The 11,332-nt window shown below is 35.3% G+C and overlaps 1 protein-coding gene across 1 annotated transcript; it reads left to right on the top strand.

Moving 5' to 3' along the window:
• The first annotated feature begins 836 nt into the window (after positions 1-836).
• On the top strand, positions 837-9,999 carry LOC121785912 (actin-related protein 4-like). The gene is made up of 21 exons (XM_042184394.1): positions 837-956; positions 1,039-1,102; positions 1,220-1,311; positions 2,173-2,319; positions 2,394-2,467; positions 2,661-2,741; positions 3,166-3,226; positions 3,340-3,389; positions 4,064-4,118; positions 4,932-5,009; positions 5,120-5,173; positions 5,632-5,685; positions 5,756-5,816; positions 6,623-6,674; positions 6,960-7,026; positions 7,309-7,371; positions 7,447-7,509; positions 8,132-8,194; positions 8,724-8,788; positions 9,498-9,566; positions 9,665-9,999. The coding sequence occupies exons 2-21, from the start codon at positions 1,090-1,092 to the stop codon at positions 9,708-9,710; spliced, it is 1,308 nt and encodes a 435-aa protein (XP_042040328.1). The 5' UTR covers positions 837-956; positions 1,039-1,089; the 3' UTR covers positions 9,711-9,999.
• Positions 10,000-11,332: the final 1,333 nt, after the last annotated feature.

The raw sequence follows: 11,332 nt of genomic DNA on the forward strand, positions 1-11,332 counted from the left end.
AATTAATTTTATTTTAAATATTTACAATTATTTTTTCGTATCCATATCAATTTTACTGTGTGATTTCCAGTTTACGCAGTAATCTCAATCATTTCAACTTTTAATTAATCATTTTAAGATAATGATTTATAAATCAAAATAATAAGATATTAATATTCTGGTAAATAACTTTCGGAAGAAAATGGATAGCGTGTGAGATAGAACAAGAAAAAATGGTAATAAAAAGTCAAAATTAGTGTAATTTTGATAGACAAACTAAAATTAAAAATAAGAATATATATGTTGGGATAGTAGTGTTTATAAAGACTTCACTTACTCCTACATGACCATGTTTAAAAGGGTAGTTGTTTTGAAGAAATTCGACACAATTTGAAAGTACACCCGATACCTAGTTAGGATGCCCGGACTCTATCTATTCACAATTTCACATTCATAGATTATGCAACTAAATTAACACAACATAAGCCCTCATTTTGCAACCTAAACTAGTACTATAAAACAATACGAAGCAAATTTCAAGTTATCATTTAGTAATCCTATACTTGTTGTATATAAAATTTTTTTAGTTAGAACACAGGTATACCAAATTCGCCTTTGACGGATTTTGAATAATCCTGTTCGATCGGGTTAGCAGATTAAGCTCGAAAGTCTCCTAGCGGGTTGTGGGATTTGAACCCGTGACCGGATTTCGACTAATCCTGTTCGATCGGGTTTGCGGATTAAGGTCGAAAGTCTCCGAGTGGGTGGTGAGGCTTAAACCCATGACTGGATTTTGACTAGTCCTCCTCGACCTGGCTTGCGGACAGCTTCGCGCTGCCAACTGCGCTACGAACAAATGGTTGTATATAAAAAATTTAATAAAAAGGAAAAGGAAACAACACCCCTAAGCCCCAGACTCCACTCTCTCTACTGGTCTTTCCTTCTCCCGCGCGAGGTGAAGTCGTTCAAAGGGAACGGTAATCCTCTTCATAAACCCTAATTCGCGCGCTAAATCTTCAATAATTTGTAACTGAGGAGGCTTTTTGTACCAAATTTCAGCTTCATACTCTCGAAATCGAACGTTGCTTTCCAAGCCCTCGTCCAATCATCATGTATGGAGGAGGTGCGTATACTATACTTGATAATTCTCTCAATTTAGTTTGGTATTGAATTGCGTACGTTCTGCTCTGGTTTACGCGTTTAATTGAGGACATTTGCTGCTCTATGTTATCTGATTCAGATGAAGTATCGGCAATAGTCGTCGACTTGGGTTCCCATACCTGCAAAGCTGGTTACGCTGGCGAAGATGCGCCAAAAGCTGTTTTCCCATCTGTGAGAGCTAACTCAACCTTCTAGCTAGCTGTCTATGATTCATTTCCTGATTTGTTATCTTTTAGAGTTTTGTTTAGTTTAAATACAATGTGACTCTAGTTAGTAGCTAGAGAGTGATTGTTGCTATTTGTGGTTCCAAATTTAGAAGTTCTGATGCATTTCCAGCAACTGCCAGTGTAAAAAAGTTGAAATGGTTGCTTGAAGATTACAGGTTCTATGTACAGTTGACGCGATGCTTATAGTTAAGCTAGTTTAATTTGTTGAGGTTTGAAGCAAAATGAGAATTTTGGAGGCAGCAGATGACAGTAAGCATACGAGATGAGTATGAGTAGCTTGATTACCTTGACAATCGGTTAATCATGGATAGTTCAAAAATATTTGAAGCATCTTTTAAGTACTGGTCTGCATTGATATTTCATGTGCTATTTGATGTAGGGTTGATATGCTCATGGAATAAACTTTTTGTGAGGCTATGGCCATAGAGCAATATGCATAAATTTCTGTTTAGCCGAACATTGTAATTTCACTTGCTATCTTTTCAATATTCCATTCATTTCCATCAACTTAATAGTTTAATCATTGTGGTATACTTACAAAGTGTTGATTACAATGTCCTTGACTCCTTTCTGACAGGGAAGCCAAAAGTTTAAATATAAGATGATGAATTATGGTGTGTTCTTTTTCTTGTGTATAAACCCTACAGTACTACAGTAGGAAGAAAGTCACCTTTTGTTCTTCGGAAATTTCAAGTTGGAAGCCTTCACTTCTTCAGTTATTATCATACTATTGTCATTGTATCTATTCCTCTCCTTGCGGAATTAACTGTATGCTGAAAGAAACACACAAAATGTGTCTACTCAGGTTGTTGGGTCAATTGATGGAATGGAAATTGATGACGCTGATAATGCAAACATGAACCCAGGATCCACCCCAGACTCTAAATCGAAGGGCAAGAGCAAATTTTATGTAGGATCACAAGACTTGGGCTATCGCAGGGATCATATGGAGGTGCAAATTTTCCATGCACTATTTTAAGCTACATCTCAATAATTTTGTTGACTGTAGTGGGAAATTAATTTCAGGTACTATCACCTATGAAGGATGGAGTAGTCGTTGACTGGGATATGGTTGAAAACATATGGGACCATGCTCTGAGGTAGCTAACTTGTTAACTTTTTACTTTACACCTCAATGTCGTTAGGCCTTCTTGTAAACAAGTGGAGAATCGTTTACTTTCTCTAGCAGACATTTTTTTACTTATTTCATTATATTTTTTGATATTTATATGTCTTATACATTCTTAGTACTACACATTAGAATTTTCACAATCTACATGATGTTTGTCACAGGAAATGCCTGATGATTGATCCAAAGGAACATCCAATGCTCTTTGCCGAGTCATGTTCTAATTCTCAACAACAGAGGGAAAAGTGAGTTGAATGTCTATGTTTTTTAGCTGATGGTACATATCTACATTTTTGGTGGCAACAATGCAGGCATATTAATATACAATTTTGTGAAATGAGAAGAAGTTAAGTATAAATCATTTAGAGCATAATGGTGAAGATAGGTTTCTGAATTAGCGTCTTATAATATTGCAACTAATGATTATTTTAAATTGGCTAGCGTTTCTAGATTTAGTTCGTGTCAGTCTATTGCATACCATAATATGCAGATTGCTGCAATTGACTTCCAAGTGTAGTTTCCACAAATAAGCAGCACACCATGTTAACTGATAGGTCTTGATGTACTATATCTTCTTTGCTCTAGGGTAACATAGATGCTGATTGCTGTAGTGAGGCTTGTGGAGATTTATGGTTGGTTTTAAGCTGACTGAGTCTACTTGTCTAACAGGACTGCTGAGATTTTGTTTGAAAAATATCAAGTTCCTGCATTATTTTTGGCCAAAAATGCTGTGAGCTCCTATTTCTGATCTGAGTTATGCTTGGAAGCAATGTCTGGTTTGTTCTTTATTTCAGGGCCTTTTATTCTGCCATTTGCTAACTGTAGGCTGCTTATACATTCCAGGTTCTTACTTCTTTTGCATCAGGACGTGCCACCTCTTTAGTTGTTGACTGGTAAGAGCTTATGTACTTTGTCATCAATATTTATTGTCCTTTGAACTTAAGTTGTACATGAATTTTAACTTTCCGTTATGACACTCAACATTCAAACTCAAACCTTTTCTTTTTAGCACTTCAAGCTGTTTCACTTGCCTTCACATGTATTGGGAATGAAAAAGTTCCCTTGTTATGGTGTAAGGCACTTGTTCTTCCTTCTCACATGAAATCATTTTGTCCAAACAAACAGTCACTGTTATTTTTGGCAAATTTGTGAATTGGTCAATGCTAACTGACTGACCAAGTCTTGTTAGTACTAGCATGTGATGTACCTCAGGTTACTGGTTTTGACTGAATTCTGCCTTTATATAGTAAAAACATCTATTTACGTAGTTGCACATCCCTCAAAATGATAAATTGCATAATGCAACAATTCATTGCTAAAATTATGGAAAATTTGCAATTTCTATAGAATTTCCTGAAATAGTAAATTGTGCAAAGATTGACTTTGTTTTGCCGTTAAACATTGGTTGTAAGAATTTTTAAAGTTTTGTAATCTACTAAGCTAACACAAATACACAATTAGTAACTTTAGCAGCTTGTAATACTTTCCTTTGCACTTGTTTTTGCTTATCTGATTGTTGAATATTCATACTGTGAAGCTAAATTAGCTCATTTGCTCCTTGATTCAGTGGTGGAGGATCTACTACTGTGGCTCCAGTACAGGATGGTTATGTTCTTCAGAAGGTACTCTTGGTTTACTGTGGAAATTTGTTCTAGGATATTTTCAGTTCATCCACATGTATAGATGTTATAATCATATTTACTTCCACTTAAGTGCATGCACTTCTTTCTCTTTGCAAGATATCCTATTCCTATCAAGTTTTTACAGTACTTTGTATTTTTCATTTACTATATGGTTACTTCTCTTCACATGCTAGATACTCTAGTGCATGTTGGAGTTTTAGTTCAGCCTTTCTTTGTGGTGTCTTTCTGTCCTTGTTACCATTCTGCTTCTTCTAAAATTGAGTCTTACCGAAAAAACAAAAAGAGAGTAAATGTATGACACCGTTATCCTTGATTTTTACCTGTGTAAATAATGTTTGGAAATATTATTCCTGGAATCTATATGACACTTTATACAGTAAGGCTTGTAAGTATGCTGAAAGGGCATCTACTAGGCCTGATTTTCACGAATAGGATCTTAGATATAATATTGATTTCGGTTTGAAAATCAAATTACATAGACGCTCTTAGGTCTTTCCTGCCAAACACTATAAATAAATAATTGTAGAATTATCATCTTTAAATTTTAAGGAGACCTACCTATGCAACCTGTCATTGTTTGATATGTATGATTGTTCTCTTCCAGAATAAGAGATTTTTCTGAAAACCTGTTATGTACTCCATCTCTTTTCTGATGCAAATGTTAGCGGTGGCCAATGTCACGCCCTGTTACATTCATGCCATTGTCAAAATCATGATTTCAATAGTAAATTATATAACCTATTATTTCGATTTCCTATCATAATTGCAATTCAATTTTCTCTGTGATTGTAGGCTGTATCAACATCTCCCATTGGAGGAGATTTCCTTAGTGATTGCTTGTTAAAAAGCCTGGAAAGCAAAGGACTTCTTGTGAGTTCATAATCTTCCTCTAGAATTTGCTTTCAGCAAAGTTTGAACTTGTATTCTGCATAAAGTTATAATATGGTTTCTTTCATTCTCATTTTTATTCACAAGTGCAGATAAAACCTCATTATGCATTCAAAAGAAAGGAAGTTCGTCCGGGAGAATTCCAGGTCAATCATTCATTTGATGTTAACCAAGTATTTCCTCTATTGTGTAGAAAACGTGGCATGCTATTTGAGTTTTAGTGTATACTTGATTAATAGTAATACTTTACTATGTATGAGTTATAGGAGAACCAATGGGAATCAGTAAAAAGTATAGTCTGCACTATCATTATGTTGCAATATGAGGATGGTGTGGAACCTGTATTCGCTGTTTTGCATAATCTTACTCCCATCGGTGAAATCAAATCTTTGTTGTGTGGCTGGCTGAACACATCACACCTTCTTCTCAGGATGGCGCACATGAAATCATTTTTTAACTCAATGCTACATATGTAAATACAATATTGACTTCTTTTGGCTGCTATTTCCTGATTTGTTTCTTAGCACATTTAAGGTCTTCATCTTGGTTCAAATTTGTGGTTTCTTTTCCTGATAATATCATAACTTGTTCTTGGTTCCAACAGATTGTGGACCTTGACCTCCCCAATACTACAGAAAGTTACAAACTTTATTCGCAGGTCATTCATCTGTAAGAATCATTTGTTGTTGGCTCCTGTTCTGTTGCTAAAACCTCGTTCTTTCTTGCAGCGGGTGATTGTTAGTGATATTAAAGAATGCGTGTGTCGAGCACCGGACACTCCATATGATGGTTTGCACACTTTATATACAACTTAAAGATGCTTTCATGTGTATTTGACTAATTTTATGACTTTAATATAGAATATTAGAATGTTAAGTGTCGCTCTGGCTTTTGATGGTATACATGAAGTAACTAAAGTGACTTACAAGGTTTCTCCCCACCCTATAAAGCCACTACTCACATAGTTACATGGCTATTTCATGCAGATCTGAAGGTTTCTTTAAAGTTTGCTATCAGCATTGACCGATATGCCTGTATACTGGATTAAACTAAGTTGTTCACATGTTTGTTCTTGGTGATTAAATGTGGAAGTTTGAGTCAAAATAGGAGTGATAGACTGATAGGTATATCTGGGACATCAAATATGATAATAACGGGCCAGCCGATTGAATTTGATATGCCATAAGCTCAGAGGCATGAATAAATATTGCAATCTTTTTTGGTTACAACAATAATACCTTTTATGTTGTTAAGTTTGTGTTCTAATTCTAGATTATGTGCCAGATGCTAAGTGTCTGCCATCAACTAAGTTATCTTGATATACTAGATCAGCGAACTTTGTAGGATTGTTAGTCTATTTCCTCGAGTAACTTAGTTATTTTATTCAATCTATGGCTATGCTAAGATCTCTCTCTTTATTGTTTGCTTGTCTAGTGGAAGGTAGAGATATGGCTAGGATTGGTTCCACTTACTTTTTTTTAACTTGGTGTCTTGCATGCTAGTTTTTTGTACTTCTATAGAAAAATGCTGTTTATAATTTCATTACCCAAATTGCTTGGGCTAATGCTAATGTTAACATTGTTTCCTCTGGTTAGATACATCGTACTCCAATATCCCAATGACACCTTATGAGCTTCCTGACGGACAGTAAGTTTATTGTTTAGCGTTCCTTTTCTTTCATCAATATTTTTAAAACTATCTTTGGTACGTCCAAAGTTTGTTCAACTTATGTGACCCACATGTTTGCTTCAGTATTTAACCTTTTTGAAGATGTACCTAATTGAATGTTACACAAGTAAACTCTAATTCATTTGTATATATTCTATGCTGGACCCGCTGGACCCGCTGGACACTATTTTTCATTGACCGTCGTTAGAATTTATGCCAAATGTGAGCTTTCTAATTGATTTCTTTTTCTAATGTACTGGGCAGAACAATTGAGATTGGTGCTGACAGATTCAAGATTCCTGATATATTGTTTAATCCATCTTTAGCTCTGGTGGGTGTAATTTCTGATCAATTTCAGTACTTTTCTTCTTTGATGCATCATATGCTAGCTAAATATTCTTGCTTGCTACTTCGGTCGTTAATTTTTAGCAATCCGAGGTCTTCATTGCTATGATTAGAGTGTTTATAAACTCTAACATCGATAATGAAATAAAATTATGCACATTATTGATGTTGGTAGTGATATATACTGACTCTATGGTTAGTCTTAGATTTATTTGGACATTTGTCTCTTAACTTTGTCCCTAGCTGATTTAAACCACTTTATGCGCAGACTATACCTTGTATGGAAAATTCTATAGAGACGACTTCATCTGCCCATGGTCTACCACAAATGGTGAGTAGGTTACATTCAAATATGGGCTCTGTGCTTAGCTGATTCTTTGGTTACACTTTTGTTCAACCTCTCCAGGTTATTGAGAGCATAAGCAAGTGTGATGTTGACATCCGCAGAGAACTTTATAGCAGCATATTGGTAAGATGATTACTCCATCATCTTATATAACTTTACCAGATAAACATACTTTCGCTCATAAGCACACTCTGCCATTGGTCTTATTCACCCCAGCCATGGGATTCATGGGATGTTATCCAGTCTATATTTTAAAAACTACATGGTCGTTCCAGGAGGTTGTGCAGTCAGTAATTGAACTAATTAACTTAGTTATTACTTATTAGGTAATTTTGGGTTCCATCAATCATTTCAATGGTCTGATAAGGATTTGGTTTTGCAATCCCTTTTGCTTTTGTGTAGGTTTTTACCTCCCTTTTTAGCATTTTTTTAAATAAAGCCAAGCCACCATAGTCCTTTCAGGTTTGAATAAGTTTATGGCACATTAACCATGTCATCCATTTGGTAATTTCTATGCAAACTTGTTTATTCTAGAAGCATAATGTTTAGTGTTGTCATGGTGTCACCATATTTATAAAAGTTCACGTCCTTTCTAACGGTTGTTTCCTCTGAAATGTCCATATAAATTGTGTGAATAAGTATATGTATCAAGTATCAACAAATCCTATTCTTCTGTGTTTAAATAATTACATTTAATGGTGCTTAAAGTTTTACAGTTCTCATACCATGATTGTCTATTTTTCAGCTTTCTGGTGGAACAGCATCAATGCAACAGCTGAAAGAACGTCTTGAGAAAGATTTACTGGAGGTTGTCTATTATGCTATATGCTTATTGGCATGAAAATATCAAAATCATGTTATGTTGTCTTGCTCTAGCAGAATATGTTTGAACTTTGAACCCCCTGCCACGTCAAAAACAGAACCGGGAAAAGAGAGGGAAATATAGCAAAATAAATTTTGGGAGATGTCCATTCCATCGTGGCTGAAATCACATTCTTTTGTTGAGCAAGTTTAAGTAGTTTAGTCGACGCACTTTTGTTTTCTCAGGCACACGCATCCACAGTTTTTAGTGTTATCGTTAATAATTCAACACATCATTTGTATCAGCTCTTGTCCTTATCCAATCTGCCTGTGCTGCTTACCTTGCTATTCTCGAACCATTTCTATATCCCTGTTCGATATTTGGGGAATTTGCCAGATTAGAGACGTTTTATTACTTTTCTACATTCCCGATTGATATTGCATGCCTGTTACAGTCATAACAATGATCGTTTAAGCGAATTTGCTTATAGCTATTGATGAGCAATATCCTGACAATGACTGATATTGTTCTTTAGGAATCTCCTCAAGCGGCTAGGGTGAAAGTTCTAGCAAGTGGAAATGCAACAGAGAGGAGATTCAGGTTGGATTTATTTACTTATTTCTACTTCAAATTGGTTTTGAATGTATGTGTAACTTCCCACATTTTTTATTTGTGCATATCCTAGAGTTCTACTTTCTGACCATCTTTTTTGGTAATAAGAAACGGATATTTTTGGTTGTTTTCACTTTTCAATTATAAATGTTATTGAGTTTTTATCCCTCTAAATATGGATTTTAGACTACCTATCCGGATTTTTTATTACGTCAAAGCGAACAAGTTATAAGATTGTAAATGAAGTTTATCCCTTCTTATATCTCAAAGCAAAACACACCCTAATGTGTTGCCTTTTATCCCTTTACATTGAACGATTATATAATGAGGTATAAATTTATCACTTAAAATGAGGAACACATCTTTGATATGAAGCAGATACTTAAGTTCTTTAACTTGGTAAATTTTGTATCTGTGCCAATAGCATGGTCTTCAAAGTTTCATGTGAACATTATAGTTTTCCTGCTTTTATCATATTATCGTTCATACGCCTATAGGCCATAAATCTGTTATATATTTGACTGCTCCGATTTACGAAGGCCAGATGCTACCTTTTCTAGTGCTGAACTATTGACCTGCCATGTAACATAAGCCATGATTTCTAGGCAATAGCTACTTTACTTGAATGACTATGTATAGAAACAAAACCCGTGCTAGCCAATGGCCCGGCATCATTTACTGACTATAGTCATTACAGTGTTTGGATAGGCGGCAGTATATTGGCATCACTTGGTTCCTTTCAGCAGATGTGGTTCTCCAAGTCTGAGTAAGCTCTCATTCTTCTCTGACGCACCAAACCTCATGCGTCGTATTATTTCTATTATTGCTCTCATGTCAACTGCATCACCTCCTCTCTATCAACAGGTTCGAAGAGCACGGAGCTTCGTATATTCAGCGGAAATGCCCTTGAAATGCATTGCTTCTTAATCAATTAGCCTTTGGACAATTTGACTGGTAGCATGGACCCTACCTCTGCATCATTCGCTAGTACTTTGTGCCTCGAGAATAGTACCCTGCTTAACCCAGAGATTTGTATGCATTTATTCGAGTTTCTGCATCATTTGTCATTGCTAACTGACGGTTAGTTGTAGAGATGTGTATCTAACATCCCTGGTTGAACTTGCAATTCATGTTGATATTGGTATGGACGAATATTATACACTTGTTACGAACTCGAAGATTAATATCCTTGAGGTTGATACCGTGACCGAGCTAGAATTTTGACGCTTGTGGCTGCGAGAGAGAGACATGGGTAATGAGACTATGAGAGGGAGTAGATGCTTTCTTTTTCTATATTTTCTTGTCATTTAATTCATATCATTACTCACAAATTGCATATTATAGTAACTATCTGAAAATTGCATGGCATCTAATTTCACCTTTGAATTAAATATTTAAATTCAACTTACGCGAACAAGTGATTAATCTTGAGATGAGGTTGACATCAAGTTGACATTAATCGTGATTTACATACCATCTATTAGATTAATATACTTAATAAATGTGACAGAGTGTTTAAGTTTAACTATTATGTGCACTGTGAGGTTCGAATGCTCCAGCTCAGCTGCACCAGATCAGACCCTTGTGAGCTCGGTGTAGCTGCACTAGAAACTAGCCGTTGGCTTTTGAATGGCGGTTTCTTCGGTTACTCAAGGAACCGAGCTGTTAGAGTAGCTCTTCTATATGCGAGCGTGTATGTGAGTTTGAGGGAGTTAAGTTAGTTCCATTCTCTCTCAAAGTGTAATCTCATCTCTAGTTCATATTGCAAACGTGTAGAGTTCTTCCTCTCAATCTCATGGTATTGCTTCTTTGATTGCTCGTTTATGCAACATGCACTATGGTAAAATAATACTCCCTCTATCCCGGGTTATTCGCTCATTTCCTTTTCGGCTCGGAGATTAAGGAATGAGTGTATAGGAAAGTCAAAAATGACGGTTGTAGGTGAAATTTTTTACTAAAAATGGAAAGAGTGCAAGTAACTTGGGACGCCCAAAAAGGAAATAAGTGCGGGACGGAGGGAGTATCATTTATCATAATTGGATTAATGAGTTTTGATTAATATCTTAAAACTTAAGCAATATAGATTGGAATTGAAGAAAAATATAGTACAAAACTATGTAGCAAAATACCATGGACACAGAAAAATGGAATAGAAGATCCACCCAAGTGAAAAAAATACTCTATTTTATACTACTCATCTTAGTTTTGTACGTGACTTTCAATTTCCAAAATGAATTATCCCAAGAAGAACTGAAATTTTGATTTCTTGAAATTTGAGAATTTCACACTGATTTATGAGTATTTGTCACTTTTCGTAACTGAAAAACAATATTGGAAAAAACAAAGGAGCTGATGTCAAATACTGCAACATCTTTATCATCCATTTTCAGGTTGAATTGTAAACTTAAAATATGCAAAAAAAAAATTGATTAGAGATAATGAATTCCTATCTGTATTAAATGTTCCATCCTTTGTGCTTTATCTAGAGTTAGAGACCCGTGATATAATTAATGGAAAAAGTTTAGAGTATAT

The sequence above is a fragment of the Salvia splendens genome, chromosome 22 (assembly GCF_004379255.2).
Source record: "Salvia splendens isolate huo1 chromosome 22, SspV2, whole genome shotgun sequence".
NCBI classification, from domain to species: domain Eukaryota; kingdom Viridiplantae; phylum Streptophyta; class Magnoliopsida; order Lamiales; family Lamiaceae; genus Salvia; species Salvia splendens.

Coding starts and splice junctions, on each gene's coding strand:
- LOC121785912 (XM_042184394.1), top strand. Junction 7,027..7,308: donor TTAATCCATCTTTAGCTCTG/GTGGGTGTAATT, acceptor CTTTATGCGCAG/ACTATACCTTGTATGGAAAA. Junction 8,789..9,497: donor GCAACAGAGAGGAGATTCAG/GTTGGATTTATT, acceptor TAGTCATTACAG/TGTTTGGATAGGCGGCAGTA.